Source organism: Cydia fagiglandana, chromosome 10 (assembly GCF_963556715.1).
Source record: "Cydia fagiglandana chromosome 10, ilCydFagi1.1, whole genome shotgun sequence".
Classification (NCBI taxonomy): domain Eukaryota; kingdom Metazoa; phylum Arthropoda; class Insecta; order Lepidoptera; family Tortricidae; genus Cydia; species Cydia fagiglandana.
Window position 1 is genome coordinate 15,844,496 of NC_085941.1, and position 25,900 is coordinate 15,870,395.

At 38.4% G+C, this 25,900-nt stretch overlaps 2 protein-coding genes across 2 annotated transcripts; both read left to right on the forward strand.

The window, feature by feature from the left end:
* Positions 1-9,490: 9,490 nt before the first annotated feature.
* On the forward strand, positions 9,491-10,768 carry LOC134668250 (organic cation transporter protein-like). Its single transcript, XM_063525741.1, has 3 exons — positions 9,491-10,111; positions 10,206-10,387; positions 10,482-10,768. The coding sequence occupies exons 1-3, from the start codon at positions 9,580-9,582 to the stop codon at positions 10,638-10,640; spliced, it is 873 nt and encodes a 290-aa protein (XP_063381811.1). The 5' UTR covers positions 9,491-9,579; the 3' UTR covers positions 10,641-10,768.
* Positions 10,769-12,507: 1,739 nt separating this feature from the next.
* On the forward strand, positions 12,508-17,822 carry LOC134667941 (histone-lysine N-trimethyltransferase SMYD5). Its single transcript, XM_063525361.1, has 7 exons — positions 12,508-12,668; positions 12,747-12,874; positions 13,134-13,370; positions 13,767-14,004; positions 14,478-14,655; positions 15,236-15,450; positions 16,793-17,822. The coding sequence occupies exons 1-7, from the start codon at positions 12,630-12,632 to the stop codon at positions 16,904-16,906; spliced, it is 1,149 nt and encodes a 382-aa protein (XP_063381431.1). The 5' UTR covers positions 12,508-12,629; the 3' UTR covers positions 16,907-17,822.
* The last annotated feature ends 8,078 nt before the right edge of the window (positions 17,823-25,900 follow it).

Genomic DNA, 25,900 nt, shown 5'->3' on the forward strand with positions numbered 1-25,900 from the left:
AGAAGTGTTATAATGAAATGAGTAAATAATTTTTAAATAAGTAATACATTGTCATATTTGGGTTTACAAGCAAAAACCGAACTTATTTTAAGTCTTAATATTGAAAACAATACGCGTGAACCGAGTAATAAATATCACTTGATATAATATTTAAACACGCTTAACAATTAGTTCCGGCGTATTATCCTTGGCGGTGGTAACAGACTGATTTAAAATATTTTTTATTATACTATAACCATAGTGAGTTGAGAACTTACACAATTATATATATTCATTGTTTCATGAATGGAGGATAAATTTATGTGTTGATGCCAATTGATCTTCGCGTAGTTTAGAACTTTAGATCACATTGAAATTAGTATCGAACGCGCATCTGTGCCGTCAGGATCATACCTTCTGTAGAATTTGTGTATAAGATAAAAAAATTAAACGCTACTGTGCCCAACCACTAATTAATATATTAAAGATGACCTCAAATGTAGATAGGAAGGATGCTAAGAACGACTCATGTACAGATGTTTTCTACCAATTGAGCATCTTTGGCAGATTTCAAATTATACAGTATTTTCTCATTTGTTTAACTTTGATGATGGTCTCAATGATGAATGTGAATTATATGTTTGTAGCCGAAAATGTTAATTATAGGTAAGTGCATACTATAAGTTTTACTTTCTATCTATGCTTGATTTTGGATAATTTTCAATATCAATATTATGATATAATATAACATTGTTAATTCATAGTATTAAAATAATAATTAATTCTTAAGCTTAAGGCCATATATACGAGTACGAGTATGTATGTAGAAGTAGATGGTGAAACGTATCACTCATTCATGAGTATTATGACAACCAATAACCATAACAATATTACTGTAAGCTCGAAATAACATTACCTATGCATGCATGTGAAATTAATGTTAATTAATTATACTAAATTAATATTGATAATGTGTGACAATACCAGGTTTCTGACGTGCTCATAAAGTTAAATTTGGGTCCTATTTAATGACTGACTTATAAACAAATTAATTAGTTTGCTCTTTTATAGATGTCGAGTTCCTGAGTGTGATGGTCTAGATGCAAACTCTACAATTCCGATCTGGTGGCCTAAACCAGAAGATACAAAATGTGTTAGGCCATTTTTCAATCTTTCACAAGGTAATGCAACCTGCCTCAATCAAATGGCGGTGGAATTTGAAGAATGTGACGAATGGATTTACGAACATAGTGACTCAGTAATTCCAGAGGTAGGTAATTAGTAAAAATAGTAATTTACCAAAAATAGAAATGAAGAGAATTTACTAAGGAAAAAAAATAGGTACATTAAGAATATGATATAATAGTCATTCGTCGTGTCATGTCTCTCAAAATAAACCGTTACGTTACTTTAACGTACGGTACGCAGGTACTTCTGTCATGTGTATTATCAGTATCACTAGTTAATGGACTGAAAATGACGTAAAAAAATCTGAGTAAAGGTACCTTGTTTGATTATAGAACTAAGATAAAAATCTTGCTGGGAAATAATACGCCTTTTTATATTTTGTTTATGCATCAGCTAGATATCGGATGCACATCATGGAAACCTCCTCTAATAGAACCGTTTTTCCCCCGAAGGGTAAAAAACGGATATTTAGGTTCCTGCCGAAGCTTGAACCACATTATGAGATAACACCCTTGTAACTCAGCCCTAATCAAGCGAATTCATCAACTAGTAGCGCCATCTATCGCGCCATTCAAGTACTAATGTCGCCCGGTTGCCAGCGCTCGGCTGCTTTCTCTTCAGTACCACATAAGCCGGCAAGGCCCTTAGGTGTGGTTCAAGCTTCGGCAGGAACCTAAATATCCGTTTTTTACCCTTCGGGGGAAAAACGGTTCTATTTAGGTGTCCGTGCCTTCGCTTGAACCACATTATGAGACGTGTTTAAACCTCTGCCGGCGCTGGTCCGGGCGTACTGTGACTGATAATATTTATATCTATGCAAAAATCACATAATAAGAACGTGGGCTTGAAATTTATTCCATATAGATATACTAAATATTATATACTAAATATTATTATTAGATATTGTTTGCGTGAAACCTTAACTAGATTTTCCTTATTTGGAATTACCGATAGATGAGACAATTGTTAGCACTGACTGGCAACATAAGTTATCCGTTGCTACTATAAAATTACTTAACTTTTTATATAAAACAACTGTGTAATTATTAGTTGAAAAGTTGTCCCTAAAATCATAATTAAAGACATAAGAAGGTACTTGTAGGTCGTACAATTTTTAAGTGTAACCACTATCTGAAGTAGTAGCTCTGATGCATGTAACGTGAACCACATCGAGTGAGTTTTACACTAAACCCGTCCAAACTACCTCTGATGCTTTCCTTACAATAGCCCACTAGGTGATAAAAAGGTTTTGTTGTATGATGTAATGATATTACTACTACTTATCTACTGCTTACCACAAAAATAGCACTGTCGGCCCATCCACTGTTTAAAAATTTGTAACTAATTGGAAAAGCTTGGGTTCTCTCTGATTTATCGTATTTTCCAACAATTTAATGTAAATTGGTAAGTTGCATCATATGATAGGCCAGATGTAATGTTATATAGGTCTATGTGGACAAATAACCAAATGTTTGTAAGTATAGGTACCCACTAGAATACGACATTGTCATTATTTAGATATAAATAGTTATTGACTAGGTATACCAGGTTTATTTGTTAATGGGCTATCATTACATAAGGACAACATATTCCTTAAACAAACGTGTAGAAAAAAAAAAAAAAAAAAAAAAAAAAAAAAAAAAAAAAAAAAAAAAAAAAAAAAAAAAAAAAAATTATAAACATGATGTACTTATTTGTGGAAGCCATTGAGATTTATTTCGAATCGAGTACTCCTCTGCCTGAAAGTAGCGTCAGAAAGTGAAGAAGAAAATACAACACTTCATGACTTGATGCATGCGTTGCTAACTAGTAACAACTCTCAGCAGTAGATAGTTTCAACTGAGCCGATAATACATCCTACCTTACTGATTAGTTTTAGGCGAGGGTTGCTTTAAAAACAACCATATTAATAGTAATTCATGAATAGATATTAATTCTTTTATGAAAAGGTAGGCCTCCTAGTTCTCCTACCTATTTCAAGTGTCAATTATGAATCACAGATAACTGGAAACATGTCAATTAAGCTGGTGCCGGGTCAACCAAGCTTTTATATTATATGCTTGTCAGTCATGCAAGCGAATGTATTTAACGAATGAACAAAATCACTGACACGCAGGTGACAATCGTATGAAGGCGATGATTATGAATCTAAAGTGATGCTGACAACTCCAGTTGTTGTGGATGACATCTCTCCATGATATTGTGCGTAGACTGAAGATCCGTCTACCATGTAGGATATTTTAGAAGATTTTTTAATCTTTGAATAATTCCAATGCCTTCACCTATAATTTTTAGGCTAATTATAACAAAGGCTTGTAATTGTAGGTTGTTTAATGTTCACTCTTTCTGGTGGTAAGCTGATTCCCAAACTGAAGATTTTATGGTTCGCGCGCTGGTAATGGATTGTACGATGCTTTATTGTTAGACTTAGCACGATTTGTGAGTTTTTAATGCTTTCGTATACATACAATCTTCTATAAGAGTGTAAAAACCTCTTGACTGATGGTGGAAGACTCTTTGACTAAGAAAAGAGTACAACCTTTTCAAACCAATTGCGAAACTTTCGTCACACCCAGAAAAATTAAAACATTATTATTATTTGTATATGGTGAGAACCAATAAGTTCTTGGCATTATAGCATTGTAGTTGCACAAGCCACGGGTGTCTCATGATATCATCTAATCTCAAGTGCTGCGCCAGCAACGGCGCGCGCGGGCGATGCTGTGGCACAATTCCTGTCAAACCTTAACATGTGTAGACGCATTAATTACCAAATATTAATTTGATTACTTAATTTGTACTTTGAAGCCCCAATCCGCATTTGGCCAGCATGGGGACCCTAGCCCAAGCCCTCTCGCGAGTGAGAAGAGGCCTGTGCCCCGTAGTGGGACGTATATAGGCTGAATTATTATTATTAATAATTTGTAGGTACTTTGGTTAGAAATTTAGCAATACAAGGACGTTGTATGATATTTATTGGCTTTCGTTCAATTAAGTTGTGTATCAATTGATTTTAGACTGTTTTTATTGTCGTGAGGGAACCCTAGGGTTAATTAGGCATCATGATGCCCACAAATAAACGATTATTTGATGATCTTGGCCTCTCTGCGACATATTATATTTATGTCACTACCTTGACGTAATCATAGAATAAATAATAGTATGTACTGTAGGTACAGAAGGTTCACTCTCTAACAAAACGCGTCTATTACGACAGATTATGACCGCAAGGTGGCGCAAACGCGAGCAGGTGTCCGTTACATAGCGGTGCGCGGCAGCTACTAGTGCTAGACACCAAAATTGGTGTGGGCCGCATTTACTTGGAGCGACGCGACAAAATCGCGGAGTGAGCTACGCCTGACGTAACACTGATATATGTCTACAGATATCTCATATGCAATGATGTAAGCATATTATCATGAATATATAAATATATGAATTGTAGTTGTCTTCACAACTAATGCTGTAATTCTATTAGCAGCACATCTGCCCTTTAACCAAGACACGATGATTTTGTAGGGTACTACACCTGGAACTCTAATTGATTGCATTGACGATGATGTTTCCAATTACATGCCCTACGAGACTTGTTACAACAGTAAGCTGTAAACCCTGGACTACTACCTTTCAGCTAAGCTTGTAGTACTTAGATCTGGCAATGCTGCAATGTCGGCAGAACTAGTGTTGATTTTCAGAGTAAATTGCAGGCTCTATTTAACCGGCGAACATATTTGTAGTCTTGATTCACTACCAGGATCACATTTCGCTTAGATCTTGCATTTTGCCTGAACCACCGTATGTTGTTATTCTTTATAAAATCATGTGAGTACTTCCTTATCTGCCAAGGAAGCCTCTCATCTGGAAATCGAAAGAAGGATATTTCTGGTCCGTGTTCTTTCAGAATCCGGTATCTGCTATCGGTGACTGCCTGCAAATATTTTCTACATATTACGGATAGTATGTACGTTTACGTACGTTGTACATTTGTATGTATATTGGCTTGCTCCGCAGTCCACTTGGTTTCAAAGTTTCTGAAGTGACTTCATTTTAAGTTATCTATTTGGAAAAATTAAACAATCATCGTTTAGATGTAGGTAAAGCCGTGGACCGTGGCTGTTGATTCGACAGTTTAGTCCCTTAGTCGGCTTCACCTCTAATTCAATACGCGATTTTTCGAAACAGAATCAGTAACTCCACTCTAACTAAACTACCGAAAAATCTTTTCATTAATTCTTTATTTATTTACATAATTTGAAGGGGTGCTTCATCGTCTACATAGGCATAACATTTACCACTATAGAAGCCGATGTTTCACGTCCTATTTAAAAATCATGGGTAACTATGCGGATTGCTGTACTAAATTAATATTGTACTATATAAGGTCCTTTTAGACATTATGTAAAAGCACCTCCTACAAATGCCGTCTGTTTCCGATAGTTATATCACCAGTAGGAGTTCATTTCCTTTGAAATTGAACTATGTAACGTTTACGGTCAACGTTTTATGATGCATGATTGTTATACCGACGGCGCAGGTTGATTGACAAACCGCTGCTTAGATACTCTTCCGAAGTGGAGCTTGTTGCTTACAGCATTAAAAATGCCTTTGTCAGTTCGGTCTCATGGACGGAATGCGATCCTGCCCCTGTGTTTTCTAGGTATTACTCTTAGTTCAGTGGTCTCAGTTTCACAGCTACATAGTAGACGATTTAACCTAAGTAAAAGATTTATCTGTGACAGGTCGCAATTTTTTAGCTAATTGTCAATATTTAGAGATGCTTCAGTATTCCCAAAGACACTATTAAGTCGCATAGTCATTCATCATTTAAGAGAGGGATTTAGTGCGACGATTATACAGTCATATATATCATTAACTCTTTATTTATTTTCAGGTTTAGAGCCGCAATAAAGAGATATCCTTTGTAAGCCTATGACAGAGCCGTTAATGAATTGGCATTATACGTGTATTGGTATTCCTATTTAGAAGCGAGAGCTTTAGTCTTCTTTCCTTCTTTAAAGCTAACGTCAATTTTTCTTCCCTCCCCCTCTCTCCTTTTGGTATAGGATCTAGTTGGGCAAAGTATAACACACGGTTTTTCACTTTGTACTCTTCCCTTTTCACAGTTTCTTAACTGCTATTTTCCATGGCCAGTTAGTCATTCAGTTTAGGATCCTCAGAATGTATATTTTTGGTTTGTTTGGTATCTCACGGCAATTGAGATGGCAGTTATCGACCAAGACCAACATTTGTACACGACCAAGACGGAAACCTGCCTTTTTCCCCGGCAGGTTGAAACAATTACTGTAACTACATTTCGTTATCAATTTCGCGCCAAACCCGCCAATAGAAATTCTGCTGCTCGTCGTTCTAAAAGGTGACACACCATTTGGTCAGCTACAATGATGATGACGCCCACTGACTGGGTCGCACATTGGTTCATGACCATGCAGACCTTAAATGCGAGTCCGGCCGTGCAGACATCGAACGATAAAGCGACCAATAAGACGTCCGCTACCGTATTAGTGGTAGGTAGACCATGAGACTGATGTCATTTCAATGTCAATGTCTTTTCAGAGGACGATGCGATATCGTCTCATAGGACGACGCATTAATTTCTCACGATACGACAAAATGTAGTTTTATGGAACAACGCAATGTAGTCCAATAGCCCATAGGACGCAATATCCTCTTACGGGACGACCACAAGATGGTGAAATGTCTTCTCACATGATGACATAACTCATCGCGATGCCTGTCGTATCACAGGATGACGCCTTATTGTTTACAGGACGACGCTTGATGTCCCACAGGACAATGTCATGTCAACTCACGGGACTATGCTATGTCGTCTTACGCAACGACGCTTGTCGTCCAACGGGACGACGCCATGTGCCATTTATACCCGTAGGTATTCTGTTTATGATGATGGCTATAGGAGCTCACTTAGTCTCATCGCTGGGCCACGGGCACTGAGCGGAATGTCACAAGGTCTTTTAACAAGACGATGCTCGTTGTCTTGCAAGACGCTGCCATGTCGTCTGTCAGGACGATCACGGGACGACGCCATGTCGTCTCACGGAACGACGCATGTCGTCTCGCGGGACGACGCCATGTCATCTTGCGGGACGACGCCTTGTCGTCTCACGGGACGACGCCATGTCGTCTCACGGGACGACGCCATGTCGTCTCACGGGACGACGCCTTGTCGTCTCACGGGACGACGCCTTGTCGTCTCACGGGACGACGCCATGTCGTCTCACGGGACGACGCCATGTCGTCTCACGGGACGACGCCTTGTCGTCTCACGAGACACGAGACGATGCTTGTCGTCTCACGGGACGACGCCATGTCGTCTCACGGGACGACGCTTGTTGTCCCACAGGACAAGGCCATGAGGCGTAAGTACCCGTGTACTTTTTATGACGGTGCCTGTAGAAAGGTCACTGCGTCTCGTCGCTGGGCCATGGGCACCGAGCGGAATGTCACGAAGTCGGAGATTTTCAAAATATTTTTTCGATTTAAATTTCTCGATCTTTTTAAACTTGCTTTGTAAACGTGTTGCTCGGCTGAGTTACAAAAGCGTACTGAAGAGAAAGCAGCCGAGCGCTGGCAACCGGGCGACATTAGTACTTGAATGGCGCGATAGATGGCGCTACTAGTTGATGAATTCGCTTGATTAGGGCTGAGTTACAAGGGTGTTATCTCATAATGTGGTTCAAGCGAAGGCACGGACACCTAAATAGGCAGCGCCCATAACATCGGAATGATATTTTCAATGATAATAATGGGCTGCATGGCAGACAGGTATCAAGCATTTTTTTATTTAATTATAATATACAGGGTGTCCCAAGACTATGGGACATCAAGGGAAAGTACATTAAATATCGTAGATAGGATATTTTGCTGAAAGAAAACATAATTTTAATTTAAAAAAAATTAAGCTGCATTCATAGTTTTTTAAATAATTACACAGCTGAACCGGGAATCGAACCCGCTACACGAGAAAAAAAAATTACCCTGTAGCTTTATCATACCGATCGAAAGGCTTCATCATAGGGATTATTTTTTGCTAAATAATATAGCGTCATAAATAAAAGGAAGACCAGGAATTTTAACATTTTTAATTAAAATTAATAAATTTAATTTATCAAATGTTCAAAATGAGTCCCATTCTGTTGAATACAAAGTCGCACTGTTTGATTATTTCGCTAAATTTCACATCAAATGTTCAAATTCATGGTCTTCCTTTTATTTATGACACTATGTTATTTAGCAAAAATAATCCTTATGATGAAGCCTTTCGATCGGTATGATAAATCTTTAGGGTATTTTTTTTTCTCGTGTAGCGGGTTCGATTCCCGGTTCAACCATGTATTTATTTAAAATCTATGAATGCAGTTTAAATTATTTTATATTTAATTATATATATTTAATTAAAATAATTGCTTCTTTCAGCAAAATATCCTATCTACGATATTTAAGGTACTTTCCCTTGATGTCCCATAGTCTTGGGACGGGACGCCCTGTATACCTAAGGAAATTAAATAACCCCATTTTTTTCACATTAATTTTTTAACACACATGGTTAGTATTTTTTCTTTCAGAGCATTTATTTCCAAAAACATAAATATTTTCAAAAAATGGTTATTTAAGACCCCTATATATTTTGGACGACCTATGTCATCTGTAATCAGTTATAACCATTTCTTTTTTAGATTCGGAAGAAAGACAATGCTTATTTTTTGTGCAGTCGGAGGATCAATCGGATCGTTAAAATTATTTGCTTCAAACTTTTATGTTTACGTTGGATTGGAATTTTTGGAATCATTAATCTCATCTGGACTGTATACTGTAGCCATCATCTTGAGTAAGTTATGTAATAAACAAAAATTTTACGATAAGTTTAGTTAGACCAATACACTTACTTGTATGCAGGGACTGAATACCGTTATATTTTTCATACCAAATAATCGGTACCTAATCACTTTCGGTATCTCAGTTTTTTATGTATATTATTGCACTTAATTTAGCTAATCTGATGAATCATTATCCTTTAGTTATACTAGTAACGGCCCCTGCTCGTATGCCAATTATATCGGTAATTAAATCATAAACTAACCATATATCCACCAATATTTTTTCAATCCCATTGCTATTTTATAACGATATCTTGCGTTATAATAGCGCTGCTAAATTATGTGTCATTGATATTGGATTTTTCAAATTCAACAGCAAACGGCTCAAGTCTATTTCAGTTTTATAGACCCTTAGTTTTGCTATCAAAACACTGAATGTCTTTATTTTAATTTACTTACAGTGATTGAAGTTGGTGGTGAGACCAAAAGAGTCTTAACTGGTGTTATATTTTCGTATGCTACATACTTCGGCGAAATCGTATTTGGCTTTCTAGCAATGGGATTTCAACAATGGAAGGCATTATTACTAGCAACATACGCCCCTGTTATATTATTTATTTCTTACATAATTGTCCTGCACGAGAGTACCAGATGGCAGTTGTTGCATGGAAAGGCCTTTGAAGCAAGGAAAACATATAAAACAGTTGCCAAGATTAATAAACTGACATTATCGAATGAAGATATAGATAATATCAGTGAAGACGATTTGCGATCAAAATTTAACGTAGTATCTCAAAAAGAAAAAGAAAGTTTTAAGGAGATCATCAATTCCAAAGAAATAATGATTCGTGTAATTGTTGTTTCGTTCTGTTTTTTCACATGTGGATTAGTATATTATGGCGTAGCTATGCAATCTATATATCTACCAGGAGATAAATACGTGAACTTCCTGTTGACTTCATTGGCATCGCTTCCCGGGGATATCATAGCATATTTTACCTTTCCAAAATTTGGTAGAAGAAGTTCTTTACAATGCGGCTTTATCTTTTGCGCTGTATTTTTACTAGCACAGGCGTTTACTCCAGATGGTAAGTCTTTTAAATTATGTATCGATTTAAAATATTGGACAAGTATTATTGTTTAAAAAGTTTAATATGTACATATTTGATTTATTTATTACAGCGATGATATGGCTGAAATTGTTTCTTTTTCTATGTGGGAAAATTGGAGCTGCATTATGTTTTACTGGAATCTTCACGTACAGCTTAGAATTGTTTCCTACCAGCGTGAGAGGATCTTTGGCTGGTTTTGGCAATACATTTTCAAGAGTCGGTAGTACTTTATCACCTTTCACTTTGTTATTTGTAAGTTATACTCTTCTCTTATATGTTTTTTTAAAAATATATCAGATAGACTACTAGTAACTAGACTAAAAATTGTTTTTAATTTTGTTTTTAGATAGACATACTTCCTGCCCTGCCATCGATACTATTTGCTGCCTTGGCGACCATGTCTGCTTTATTAGTACAACTCACCCCAGAGACCAAAACATTACCTATGTTTGATACAATAAATCAAGTTGAGGCATACAACTCTAAAATGACTACAAGATTGTAAAATTCTGACTGACACGTACCTGTAAACTTTTAAAAACAAAAATATTATTTTGTAACATATTGACCGCTTTTGTACTTGCTAACGCATTATTCAGCATTCACATGACGGTAACTCATAGTTAATATCCATCAAGGGCACTTAAATCTAATAATGGATTATACTTATTGTACTATGTAAGTGCTTTCTATAGGTTTGCTATTTGCTATGGCTATTTTAATGCAAATTTACAGTCTAACAATAATAGGCTACCATAATGTGCCTAACATTTAAAAAACTTTCCGAGAAGGCATATTGAATCAAATTTGAAACGGGTATCTCAAGGATTAATTTTATTGTTTCTGACATTTCTGTGAAGGCGTTTATAATGCAAATTTTCAAATAAGTAGGTACTATTCTCTGAAATTGTATTGTAACAAATAGTATGAATGTTTCAATCAATACATATAGACAGATATAGTCAGATATAGTATGGTTTTCGTCACATTTCGGAATAAGTATGATTTTTTCATCGTCGTTGTCATGGACTACATGGTTATATTATAGGCAAAAAAATGTAGGCGGGAAGGGTTATCGTCCTATAGAAAATCTGAATTTCGTACCTTTTTTTACTGACAATATTTGCTTGACCAACTTTATTTATATATATGTAGACGTATCTATTTATTATTTATTTATTTCGGGGATATCGGAAACGGCTCAAACGATTTCGATGAAATTTGCTATATGGGGGTTGGGGGCGATAAAACAATCTAGCTAGGTCTTATCTCTGGGATAACGCGCATTTTTGAGCATATATAAATTCAAAAATGCGCGTTTTCCCAGTAACGCTCGGTCTCCTAGATATTGTTAATTATTTATAGATATCACAATTCAGTAATAATGGAATTTATGTATTACAGTTGGTCAAACCAATTTGTCAGTCAGTAAGAACCAGGAAAACTGTACTCATCCTTTTCTTTTGGGTGCTAATACTGGTGCAAAACAAAGATATAATGATTCTCTCTATCTATGATTGAAATGAGAAAGTCCTTTGACAAACTACTTTTCTTCCAGTTTTTTTATTCATAAAAATCCTGTCATAACGATTTAAGGTGTTGTAGGGTGACCACGATGCTCACGATTGTAGATAGAATTATAATATATTTATCCTTATTTAACAAGTTCAAAACAGAAAAACACACACACAAATATTCACATAAATATTGTTGTTGTTGTTGTTATAGTTAAATGTAGGGTAGTCCTGCTCACGTCTCATGAGTTAGATGTGGTTTTGATGACCGTTAGACAGAGATCTGAGGGGCTACCACGAAAACCGAAATTCGCAAATTGCGGGGATATTTCTCTTTTAATCTTATTAAGACGTAATTAGAGTGACAGAAAAATGCCCGCAATTGACGAACTTCGATTTTCGCGGTTATAGCCCTGCATCTTATTTTCATCGGACGTATTGCGGCGTCCATGTCGTCAGTTACCTACTGAATTAAGTAAAGTAAGGTACGTAAAGCGATTTAGCATGGTCCAACTGAAAAAAAAATCTTAAACATTATTATTATAATATCATTAATATTCTTAATTTAATGATAGTTTGCATTAAGGACACCACTACGAGTAGTAGCGTTTCTGTCTACGCAGATTAAGCAATAGACGCTTGTTTGTATTTCGATTGGTTTACTTGTACATATATAGTAAATATTTGGAATTTTATTAGTATTAATATTGAAAATTATGTTTATTTTACTCCCTAGCCTATTTTGATCATGTCTAGCGTAACTCTATGAGTCAAATTCTGCGTAAATTGGTTCTTAAAATTGACGTTGTTAACCCGTCCCCTCCCCGACCCGTTCACTGTATTCTCCTCTCCCCCCTGCCACCATTTTTTTGCTAATCGCGGCTTTTGCGATAGTAATTTCAAATTGAAATAATTCCTAATATTATAAATACATTTGGTTACGTTTAAAGTGAAAAGGCTCCCGAAGAGCTAATATCAAAATGGCTGGCTTCGAAATAAAGACATGTAACAGTAAAAAGGTATGGTAGCAAACACACTGGTAAATTGTTATAGGACGTAATTAATGAACTTCTTTCTATTAATTGTATTATTTGCAGGGTAAAGCGATGTTTTCTACAAAGAATTACGAACCAGGTGATATAATTCTGGAGGAGGATCCTTTGGTATCATGCCAGTTCGCGTGGAACGCTGCATATAAATACATAGCATGTGATCATTGTATGAGGTTAGTAAAGTTAACATACTTACTTTAATTTTTAAAAGTCAGGTATATTTTTGTATCTTTATTTAAGATGACTAAAATGATTTCGAGCAGTTACCATTTATAGATTTCTAAGTGATTAAACATTTTTTGATATGTTTTATCTGAATCACACACAAACACAGACATGATACTGGCCTATCTTTACAAAGTAATAATAAAAGTCTTTTCCTATTCAAAATCCTACATGTCAATCATTTCTAACCTTAAAATTTACTCCTAGGCCCTTAGAAACCCCCGAGCAAAATGTGAGGCGTCTCTCAGCCAACCCAGATATGGTGCTCCCACATCCAGATTGCTACGACATGTGTCTCGACAACATCACAAGTTGCGACCAGTGCGGAGCCTATTACTGCTCGGAGAGCTGCCGGCAGCAGGCATATGCGAAGTACCACAGGACAATATGCTATGACCCGAATGATTTGCAGCATCCTATTGTTGTGCTGTTGGAGGCTTGGAAGTGAGTAGTCTTTATTTGAAGCACATAAGAACAAATAGTTGGATAACTTTGTTGATCCCTTAGTAATTTATTGTTAAATGTATTGTATGAATAAAAAAAAAACTCAACTGTTGCATAAAACATATACCTAACAGAATGACAGTAAATAAATCTAGAGTACTTTATTTTCATAAAAATGCTTTGATGGTCTGCCGTTAGTCCTTTTCCAAAACAGACATAGAATAAAGTTTATTACACAACCCAGTGGTCAAGTCCTTTGCACATCAGAAAACAAATAGCAAGAAATTGTTTAAGTGTGTTTTAACTTTGTCTTATTATGTACTGAATAGGTAAAGTGATAAACAAACAAAAACTTGCTATTAAAATAATGTTATAACTCCTCATTTTATTTTCCAGGCCCCTCCACTACCCACCAGAAACAACCAGTATCATGCTCCTAGTCCGAATACTAGCCTACATCCAGCAGAGCTCAGACCCGAGTTTGGCCGTCGCCACGATCAAGCAGTTCTGCCACCGCACAATGAATGAAGATGAGGAGATCATGCACAAGTTACTTGGAGACCAGTTTGTGGATCAGCTTAATATGTTGAGGGAGCTTACGGCTAATGTTGTTAACGGGGATGCTGTGCAAGAGGTAACATCCAATTTCTACAGAAAGTTACTCAGAACTAAAAAGTTCCACTCACACTCCTTTTGAATTTGAACCACATGTTGTCATATTTCATTAAGTGTGGTCATAAGCAAAGTGTACCAGGCATTGCAACTTGATTAGCCGGATCCACGCAGAGCGAGCATACGCGCGAAGAAATTTCGTCGCGCACAAAACGGCCAGTGTAGACGTGACTCGGCCTAGGCCGTGCGCGCGACGCACGTTTGCAATGGCCGTTTTGTGCGCGACGAAATTTCCTCGCGCGTATGCTCGCTCTATGTGGACAGGCTAATGTCTTGCCCCAAGAATTTGCCTTTTGTCAGGGACCATAGTTAGAAACCTTTGCTCTATATCAAAGCTTAGGTAAAAAGGCTGCATTTTTATACCATTTCTATACTTCTAATAATGGAAACATCTGTTTTTCGAAATAAGTTTTTAATTCACATATTTTTTTCCAGTTTCTCACTCCTGACGGCTTCTGCAGCTTAATGGCGCTTGTGGGGACAAACGGGCAAGGCATCGGCACCAGCCCCTTAGCCATGTGGGTCAACTCGGTGGTGGAACTGACCCTCTCCGACGACGAGAGGAGGCAGCTCGACCTGTTCCTCACCAGGATGTATGATAAAGTGCAGGAAGGTAGGCATAATCGTTTATTTGCAAATAAACTATTATTACACTGGGGCCCACTGATTACCAGTTCGCCGGACGATATCGGCCTATCAGTTAAACGCAAAAGGTGACAGTTCTGAACATCTGACAGGCTGATAATGTCCGGCGAACAGGCAGTCATGTCCATAATTTTTGAGGAATTCTGAGTTGTTTCATATTGACCTCAAAATGTAGGTCAGCTCTGATTAATATAAATTGAATATTAACCAATTAAGAAGTTAATCTTCTAAAAATATTCTAAAAAGACATATTTGTGATAGGTTGGTGTTTGTGAACATGGGTCTGTTTATGTTTATGAGGCCCACTTGCACCATTCCAATAACCCGGGATTAAGCGGTTAAATCGTTAACCTAGTGTCAAATTGTACTGGTAACCATGGTAATGCCAGGTTTAACCGGTTAACTCCGGGTTAGTGGAATGGTGCAAGTGGCACTAAGAGATATAAATACATCTTGTTATTGCTGTCATCCCTATAGTTACCTAAGATCGTCCCAGAACATTACATTCGGTTCAATATTCTTATTAGACAAACATTGTCAATTTCCAGAATCCGGCTCCTTCCTAAACACCGAAGGCTCCGGACTCTTCAAGCTGCAAAGCGCCTGCAACCACAACTGCGCGCCCAACGCCGAGTCCACGTTCCCGTACGGCAACCATCGGCTACAACTTAAAGCTATCAAACCCATACGCCCTGGGGAAGAGATCTGTATCAGCTACTTGGACGAGTGCTTCTTGCAGAGGTCTAGGCATTCTAGACAGAAAGTGAGTCACATTTATTATATGGAATCATGTTTCAAAGTGCCTATAAGTGGTTCGCTAAAGTGTAGGTTCTCGAACGGCAACCACTGACTACGATTAAGGCCATCAAACCTATACGGCCTGGGGAAGAGATCTGTATCAGCTACTTGGACGAGTGCTTCTTGCAGAGGTCCAGGCATTCTAGACATAAAGTGAGTCACATTTCTTGTTCTTCCTGGCGTTGTCCTGGCATTGTGCCACGGCTCATGGGTGCCTGGGGTCCGCTTGGCAACTAATCCCAAGAATTGGCGTAGGCACTAGTTTTTACGAAAGCGACTGCCATCTGACCTTCCAACCCAGAGGGTAAACTAGCCTTATTGGGATTAGTCCGGTTTCCTCACGATGTTTTCCTTCACCGAAAACACACATTTTTGAAAGTGAAAGTGAAATCATGTTTCAAAGTGCCTAAAAGTGGTTCGCTAAAGTGTACGTTCTCGAACGGCAACCACTGACTACAATTAAGGCCATCAAACCTATACGGCCTGGGGAAGAGATCTGTATCAGCTACTTGGACGAGTGCTTCTTGCAGAGGTCAAGGCATTCTAGACAGAAAGTGAGTCACATTTCTTTTATACTAGATTTTGCCCGCGACTGCGACTTCGTCCGCGTGGAGTTAGTAATTTGGGTAGCTTATTTTTTATCCAATGCTTTTTATTGATTCCTTTTCAACCCCCTTAAAAAGTGATTTCTGAGATAAAAACTACCCTATGTCCCCGGGACTCAAACTATCTCCATGCCAAATTGGGGTTTAAGCGTGAAGACGTAAAGAAAAACACACAGACACACTTTCGCATTTATAATATTAGTATGGATGAAATCACGTTCCAAAGTGCCTATAGCCGCAATTGCTCACGAAACTGTAACGGCAACGGCAACTACTGACTACAACTTAGGCCATCAAACCTATATGGTCAGGCCATCAAGCGTGGGGAGAATATCTGTATCAGCGATTTGGGCGAGCGCGTGCGTCCAAACAATCGAATAAGTAACAAAATAATCTACTAGCAAATCGTAGGTTATTCGTCACAAACACGGCCAAACTACCCACTTTGGTTTCATCTGTGTGCATTGCCTCTATGATACTTTAGATGTAAAAGTTGGTGCTTTGGTTGAGCGCGCCGTTTAAAAACGGGCTACCTCTACTCGCATGTATACTATTTATAAACTTTAAAAGGCAGTAAAATAAATTCTCCCATCTATAATAATCATCTCGCGCTCGAGAGGAGGCCTGTGCCCAGCAGTGGGACGTATATAGGCTGAGATGATGATGATGATGATGATCTATAATCAAACTTTCTCTCCACAGGAGCTCGCCCAAAACTACCTATTTGTGTGCGACTGCCACCGCTGCCTCTCCGAGTCCTCCCAACCAGAGTGCACCAGCGAGGAGGACATGTCCGAAGAGGACGCGGACGACTGATGCTCTAATTTGCTGGCCTTCTGCTTGCTTGGCCTGTAATGGACCCTGTGTGCAGTGTTTAAGGTGCAATTTTCAGTGGAAGTTGACCGGCTGATAAAGTGTATAGTGAATAAAATTGTGTACCAAGCAAAAAGTGACTTTACTGTGCAGAAATTAAGATCCAGTTTAGTAAGTAAGACAGACGCGAATGACTGATGCTACAATCTGCTAGATTTCGGCCTAAAGTAAAATTGTAAAATTAAACGGTCATTGCACGCGAATACGTAGTGTGCTCTCTGTCACACCTACACGCCGTAGACAAGTGTGCCAGAGAGAATGCTACGTATTCGCATGTAGCGAGTCTTTAATTTTAGTATACTAGTACTTAAGGTGCAATTATGCATGGACAGAGCCGTCTTTAAGCAAGTTCACAGAAAAATATACTCTATTGTACAGACGTTAAGGTTCAGTTTTAAATGTAAGGACAACGAATATGAAAGTAAAGGGGAAATGCTGTGTAACATTTTTCTTTTTGCTGTTACTAATTAAGAAGATACCTACCAATAGGACCAAACTGTATTTCTTATTTTGTGGTAGTTATATACTATTCTATGTTATATATACATGGGTAATCTCATATTTAGCGTTTTTGTGTCAGTGTAGTAACTTATAGTAGAATAACTTAAAAAAATATATTTTCTTGTTCTGCTCTCATTTATTTAATATATTATTGTGAACATATAAAAATAAAACTTCACTATTGCGTGCATTGAATGTAATAGTAGTTTATGTGACTGCTACATAATGAAAGGCATTAAAATACGAGTGTGGGTTTATGAAACGAATGAAATGAGTTTCATAATAGTATCACACGAGTATTTTAATGCCTAATTATGTACAGTTACATACACTGCTTTATCTACACACATATTATAAACTTTCTATGATATATTCACTAACTTCATATTACAGCCGACTTTGCTCTCTGGCGGAACTCGCGGATATGAGATGGCGTCTCCCAAATATCTTTATCGCACATTTTACACGAAACATTTGTTATAGTTCCTTTAAAAACAACAAAACAAATTATTTTTTTACTTATTAACTAATTAAAAGATAAACTGTACGTCAAATGGCGGCAAATGAAAACTTTTTTCACGCACGTCACGCATCCGTAGTTTTTTTTTTATTCAGAGACAAACTAGAGTCGGGGTCGATTACCATATCGTCCGATACCAACTTACATGCGAGATTTGTCAATATTGTATGCAATTGTCATTTGATTTCGAAAAAAACGTCATCTCAACTGATATTAGAATAGGGGTCAAATCAAATTGCTTTTTATTCAGAGATGTTCGAAATTTGAAATGCATTACCAAATCGATTTTGATATAGTAATGAAGCTATTACCACATTTTCACAGATAAGAAATTTGCTGTAACAAAATAGTTTATCGTAATGTTGGCCATTATTTACGAATTTTGAAGGCATCATAGACAGTTTATGATATGTGTGTAGATAAAGAATGTTATATGAGTACAGTGAATTTAGATATATATACCGGGTGTGGCCTGTAATATGAGCAAAAAAATTAAACTGTAGGCTGTACTCCTCATACTGACTAACATTTGTTCAGCGACTTTTAAAAATACGTAGGCTGTTCCATAAGTCTTGCAATGGAAGGAATCTAACAAGCTTTGACATGTATGACTGAGCGTATGGTTATCTGCCACTGTTACCGACGCCCGGTAACACAATACATTACCTCGAAGTATTTTTACTTACTTGTAATATATTTAGTATTTTTCTCAAATAAGATCACTACTTTTCCATATTGACATGTTTATTTACACTCAACCATGACAACGTCAAATATAATTTTATACATAGGTAAGGCATGTAAAAAGGTAAGTAGTGTAGGTTTTGAAAAGGAGTCCGCAACATATTCCCCCGGGAATGCGCGACTAAGCGCATTCAACACCAGTCGGAAGGCGGACAATCTTCACAGCGGGGCGCCGCAGCACTCCCCCGGCAGTGCGGACGTCGGCGACCCGTACACGACCTTTACTGTCCTCCACCTGTGAAAACTCTAATTATTATGTCTTCCTGGCGTAAGGAGTTGACGATCGGCTCATTATTTCCAGAGTTAGCTAGATCGGGATGACGCAGTAGGGAAAGTAACTTCACATATAGATGTTTGCCATTAAACAAAACAAGCTGGGTGAGATTCCGATTTACTTCGCTCACGACTCTGGCTCTTTTCCGCGAAAAATTACGTAATTGGCTGTCCTTATCCCATGGCTTAGGAAAGTTGTCCACGTTATTCTTGTATTTTTGGCCGTACATTGAGTCTCTGACTATTTTCCCCTCTATTGATAGCAAACTCTTTGAAAAATAGGAAAAGCTCTTAGGCATCACAGGACTGTCTTCTCTTCGTAACAGACCTACTTCCGACCTCTTGCCATCTTCTACTCTCCTTCTCGTCATTGGTAAGTTATCAATGGCTGTTTCATCCTCTCGGTTCACCTTTGACTTATTCTTTGAGACTCCGAGAGAGTCGGCAAGTCCCACAAAGTGTACGGCGTTGGCATACGAATGGGAAAATCCGTGCACTACCCACCCAAGTGGAGTCAGCGTGGCTAGTGGTTCGTTCCTCTTTCCTTTACGAACCTCCTTGGTAATGGTCGCTTGCCAATTGTCTAGGCCGATCAAGAGCTCTGGGACTCCATGCTCGTAGCATAGGCCAGTCTTGGGTAGATCCTGTAGGTGCTCGTATTTGTCGATATTGGCAACAGTCTGTGGGGAAATCGGCAATCTTTCTATGGTTCGAACGTCGTATAATTTCAGTTTCACGTCGGAGGGCCCAGTAATTTCTACGTCGAGACGTTCAAATCCACGATGATCGGAGGTGGTATTCACACCAGACAGGCTCAATGGTTCGGCGATCCCTTTTAGGCCAATTTCATTCGCGAGGTCTTGCTTTAGAAGCGTGAGCGTACTTCCTCCATCCAGAAAGGCGTACGTAAATTTTGACTTGACTGGCCCATGGATTTGAACAGGTATGATCTTTAATAAAACTTGAGATCTGGTTGTTCTGCTGCAAGCCGTCGTTTCTTGAGGTGGTTTCTCGCTTTCTACCGCCGCGGTCGGTTGAGGGCTTGAGGTTGATGGATGTACGCAAGCTGATACTTCGAGTTGACGAGGAACCGGAGAATGAAGCAGTCTATTATGAGACATGCGGCATCCCTCTATGCCACACGAGCGGGCTCGGCAGCTCTCTCTATGATGTCTGGATCGCAGGCACTTAAAGCACACCTTGGCCTCTTTCGCCCAATCCCATCGATCGTCAATTGACAGGCGGAGAAAGTTTTCACAATTCTTGAGAAGGTGAGTTTTCGAATTACAATATAGGCACAATGTTTCAAGGGGACCTTTGGGCTGATTCGAAGCATAGCAGGGTTCGGGTTCAGGATCAGAATCGCTATCTTCAGACATAGCGTAATGGGTCTTGTGCTGCTGTAACGGTTTTATTGCGGTGCGAGTGGTCTCGTGCATCCAGTACTTTGACGTAGTTTGGGCTTCCTTCTTCAAGAATTCTGATAGCTTAACAAGTTCAGGTTCATCGTCATGCTCATGTTCTAGAGCGTAGGAAAGCCGGCGTGTCTTCAGGTGGGGCATTTTCTGTTTCAGGGTTCGTAAAAGCTCTATGTTGTGTAGGTATTCGGGTTTATTAAAGGCTCTGATGGTAGACACGCAATTACGAACCTTGTAGGCGAACTTGCTGAGCAGTTCTGTATTGTCGACGAGCTTGGGTAAGTCTCTGAGCGCCTGTAATTCTTCTTGGAGTATCAGTTCCGGCAAGCCAAATCGCAGTTCTAAGGCTTCCATGATCTCGGTGACAGAGACATGTGTGTCTAAAAGGGCAGCGACAGTGATGCGCGCTTCTCCTTTTAAACAACGTCGAAGTTTGGAGATAAGTTCGTTTTCAGTCGATAAGGCTCTGATATCTGCAACGGCAGCTTTAAATGAGAGCCATTCGTTGATGTTTCCGTTGTAGTAGGGCAAATCTTTTGGATCAGACGGACCACGCAGATTTGCTATCTCTCCTAGCTTGGGATCAGTATGGAGACGTTCATCATCATCTGAGACATTTGGCAGTTCACTCTCACTCAGGACTGGGTCGATGTTCTGCTCGGGTTCCACATGGTTCGCTGGTTCATGGTGACGGGCTGGTTTGTCTTGTTCGGTCGTGTGTAGTTCTGTTGTCAGCGACTTCTGGACGCGGCTTCGACTAGTTCGGCTTGATCGAGATTGATAGCTTCGACTAGCGTCTAGGCGCGCTAAGGTAACTTCTAGTTCCTTTTGAATGATGGTTTGTTCTAAGTTTAGCTTCAGTTCAGCTAGTCGTTTCGCAGCCGCTAGTTCAGCCTCCTTTTTTCTTACAAGTAAGCTACTACTGTTAGATCGGATGGTTCGGTTTCGTTCTGATTTATTGTAGCTGACAGTACTTGCCTTCGATCCTATGATATCCAATTTATCTATAACCGGGGTTGACGTGATCGGCAGTAGCGTGCCTAGGGTTTTGGAGTAGGGCAAGCCGAAAGATATGTTTTCGTAATAACTGTCCAATCTTCACTCTTCGGGGTCAAATGCATCTGCTAGCGTGACGAGGCGAGCTAATCATAGCGCACTGAGGGCATACTATTACTAGATAATTGCTAAAGTTGCTAAAAGAAATCACTGCACACATATGTTTACCGGAATTCATGTGCCTCTTTATTGCTCCAGATAAATTATTTAAATCGTTATAGCCAGAAGTATTCCAAACGTTAATATCGTTCGAAAAAAATATGCAACACCAGCAATACATCTTATTTGTATGGGAACAACCAACAATCCAATGAGTTTTGTAGACGGCCCTACAGAAATTTCTCTTACGCGACTGACTTGACTGAGAAATACACAAAAAAATAAATATAATATATATAATATTGCTGGGTGTTGGTTTTGCCGCGGAAATTAGGTCCCGTTTTTCGACAAAGGTCAAAGACTTTACCTTGTTTTGGTTGACTAAAACGTGGACGCATTTCAAACCGTCACAAGGTACCACTTCTTGATCCATTGTTAACACTTATTAAACTAAGCGCCACAACAATGAACAAATTCACATTCACTATTTAATCAAATTCACTTAAACAAACTTTCGTTACTTTCGACTCGACCACTGACTCGGCTCAACTAAATAATAATACACTTGAAGTAAACGCGAACGCGCGCTGTGCGAACTTATGCAGCTAACTTCACACAAAATCCAAGCATAAATCGTCTTATAAAATTGCTATACATACCAACAAATTGTTACATCGTTCTTTGACGGTTTGTAGGCTGATAGTGCCCAGAGCGGGACGAAAAAGCAAGCACGGTTGCAAGCCAACGAGTGCGAGTTCGAGCAGGATAGCTAGAACATCCTCCGCCTGATTTAGTTCGCGCGGACGAGGCGCCACGCCGCGGCATAATTTTGCAACACGCTTGTGCCGCGGTTCGAGGCCGCTGTGGCTTGAATTTAATAATACGGGTTCGTTTGGCGCGCGATTTTCAAAATAATCTTTATTGATCTTATCACTACGTAATTTCGGTAAGGCAATTAGTTGCCTTAGGGCAAGCCCGGCTTTTGGGCTTGTATGGAAGTCCCGCCACTGGTGATCGGTTCCTTCGTATTTCCAGACGTACCCGGTTCTGGTTCTGGTTCTGGGTTCTTAGCGCGGCTCCTCGTAACTCGCCCCGACATGGTTCAGTTCGGTTCGGTTCAATATGCAGGGGAGTCAACGGCGGCGCGGCGCTGGATCCGGCTCGAAGGACCACTATGTTACCGACGCCCGGTAACACAATACATTACCTTGAAGTATTTTTACTTACTTGTAATATATTTAGTATTTTTCTCAAATAAGATCACTACTTTTCCATATTGACATGTTTATTTACACTCAACCATGACAACGTCAAATATAATTTTATACATAGGTAAGGCATGTAAAAAGGTAAGTAGTGTAGGTTTTGAAAAGGAGTCCGCAACAGACACTAATTACAAGTTCTTACATGATGTGTTTGCTGAACCTGCCAGCAGTGATAGTCGGTAAATAGATTGAAACAATTGTGAAAAGGGTAACCGCGAGTACAGAGTGATTTTCTATTATAATTTCAAACGTGGTTTATCTTACCAAGAGTGCCACGAGGAAATGTTCGGTGCCTTTGGTAAAGAGTGCCCTTCCCTTTCTACCGTATTCAGGTGGTACAAGGAATTTCAAAGAGGCAACTATAATTTAGACGACGACGAAAGACCGGGCCGACCCTTTACAAGCAGGACCCAAGAAAACATAGACGATGTTAGAAAACTGATAACTATTAATAGGCGAATTACGTGCAGGCAGATTGAGGACATTCTCCACATTAGTGCATCAACACTTAATTCAATTTTACACGAAGACCTAAAAGTTAAAAAGTTATGTTATTCTCTCTGGGTCCCTCATCTGGACAGTTAGCACTTCCACCATCATAACGCTCCTGCTAATCGTGCGATCAGAACTCGGGAGTTTTTGGAGCAATCGGGGCTTACTGTGCTGTACCATCCGTCTTATAGCCTCGACCTTGCACCGTGCGATTTTGATCGAGAGCCGATTAAAAGGACCAATTATCAAGAGCCAATTAAAAGGACGCCCGTCGCAACTGATGACGAGCTATTGAGTGCATGGGATGAAGCCTGCGCCACTGTCACAAACGAGCGGTGGAAGATCATGTTTGATACATGGTTGGAAAGCACGCATAAGTGTATTAACAGTTAAGAAGAAGAAGAAGAAGTAAAGAGATGGTTTTTATTTTGAAAAAGCTTAATAAGAAGTTAAACTTTTGCAAGACTTATGGAACAACCTACGTAACTTGTGGTTTGATTTTTAATACACTTTAAAGTTTATTCTAAGACGCAATGTATTGCGAATTTTGTTTTGTTTAAGGCGTGACAAGCAACGTCTATCACAATGATATGGCGTGGCGATGGCGTCCATTGAAGATAATATTTATTTTGTATGAAAAATAGGGAGTCTAAATAATTCATAATTTTTAAAAGTAGTAGAACAAAAGTGTCACCGTTTGAGAAGTACAATCTATGTTTTAATTATTTGCTCATGTTACAGGCCACACCCGATATATTATATATATGTAAAACGTATATCAAATATTAGTGTCCAAAATCTGTAGAGTATTCTGTAGTCTTCGATTATACGAGTATGAACATTATAGAATATTTAGAATTTTACCGGTATAGATCCATACTTGAAATATGGGCTATGGATCAATTCACAAGTCATATTTGATATTGATTAGGTACAAAAACGATACCCTCCTGACGCAGTCGGGTAAAAACATGCCATATGAAAAAAACATCCTTATAACACCAGTAGGTATGCAATACATGTGCAATTGCAAATAGAAAAGATTATGTATTATTACTGTAAAATATCCTCTTGATACATTGTATAAATAATCCCAAATTACAATCACAGAGCTGAGAGATAGATAAAGGTAGGATTGCTAAAACAAAATATTGACTTCATGACAACCGCTTTCGCACGCACACATACACAAACTTTTGGTTTTGAGTCATTCATCGCTCGCCCTCTAGTTTAATGTGTGCGTGTCGCACCTAAAGGCTCATTTAGACGATGCGAGAACTCGCATGCGAGTTTCATTACATTGCGGTTTTTGTTTGGTCGGCTGAATTGGATGTCACGCGTAGTCCTCACATCAACCAAAATCGTATACGAATTCGTGCGCCGTCTAAATCAGCCCTAAATAAGAAAAACAGTTTTGTCTTAGCTACCCTACTTTTGCCTAACTTTCAACTTTGTGATTACAATGATCGAAAAAGTCAATATTACTTACCTATAATTCTCACGTTATATGAGAGAAATGCAAATGAAACTAAAAAATTATCATGGAAAATGATCCTAATGAAATTGTAAATAACTAACGAATAGTGTTGTAATTAAAGATGCAACGAAAGGTTATTATGCGCTGTGATTTAAATACGGCCTAGATGGATCTAGATGTAGTTGGTCCAATTACTAGTAAGAAGTAGAACCTCTTCGGACGAGGGCGTTCGTAGTCTGTATTCTCAATAGAACAGTAAGTGACACGTAGTCAACAGTAAAGAATACAACTAGGAAATGTAGAGAAACGTAATGCTGAAATGGAAAGAAGTAAAGAGATATTAGCTAAAGATTAAATCAATCTCACTCAATATTAGAGTTTAAAATTGCATTCTAGTTGCAAGATAAAATAAAGGTTCACTTATGACAAAGACTAGTATGACGTGGAGATAGATCAAGGTAATATTATACAAGTTAAATTGAGTTATTTAAAAATGACCACACTATCATTCATTACAGACAAGCAAAAGGGGCTGTAGCTAAGTATTTTACCTATAAAACTAAAACACTAGTTAAAAAATATGGGCGGAGTTGGAAAATTATAGGAAATGTGGAAACAGCGTGGAAATCTAGAACGGAAGATAGCGCACGATAGGAGATAAATATTGTCTGTAAAATAAATAAAATAATCGTTCAAATATGGACCTTAAATTCTTAACAAAAATATTCTCATTAAACAACACGTTTGGTCAGTTCAAAATACTTTCAAACATTTAAAATGTAAAAAATATATGATTAATGAAGTCTTATCTTAACTATCAGGGTACTAGAATGTGCCAAACATAATTAAGACCTAATTATTACTTGTGTATAAGTACTAATAGTTATCGCTTCTGTGCGCAAATAACATAATTATTAATTAACATAAAGATACTTAAAGCTTGTCAATTAAGATGTGATGGTATTTATTATTTTTGTGAAGTTATTATGTATATTATGATTATGTTAGTCATGGATTTCTAAAAACAGGTTTCTATGTTTTTTATATTTGTTTGGATTCAATCCGGAGGTCGCGGGATCAAATCCTGTCGTG

Excerpts from the sequence above, each read along its gene's own strand:
- LOC134668250 (XM_063525741.1), top strand. The coding sequence starts at position 9,580 with ATGGGATTTCAACAATGGAAGGCATTATTACTAGCAACATACGCCCCT. Across the intron at positions 10,112-10,205 it reads ACAGGCGTTTACTCCAGATG|CGATGATATGGCTGAAATTG; the intron begins GTAAGTCTTTTA and ends TATTTATTACAG. Across the intron at positions 10,388-10,481 it reads CACCTTTCACTTTGTTATTT|ATAGACATACTTCCTGCCCT; the intron begins GTAAGTTATACT and ends TTTTGTTTTTAG.
- LOC134667941 (XM_063525361.1), top strand. The coding sequence starts at position 12,630 with ATGGCTGGCTTCGAAATAAAGACATGTAACAGTAAAAAG. Across the intron at positions 12,669-12,746 it reads AGACATGTAACAGTAAAAAG|GGTAAAGCGATGTTTTCTAC; the intron begins GTATGGTAGCAA and ends TATTATTTGCAG. Across the intron at positions 13,371-13,766 it reads GTGCTGTTGGAGGCTTGGAA|GCCCCTCCACTACCCACCAG; the intron begins GTGAGTAGTCTT and ends TTTATTTTCCAG.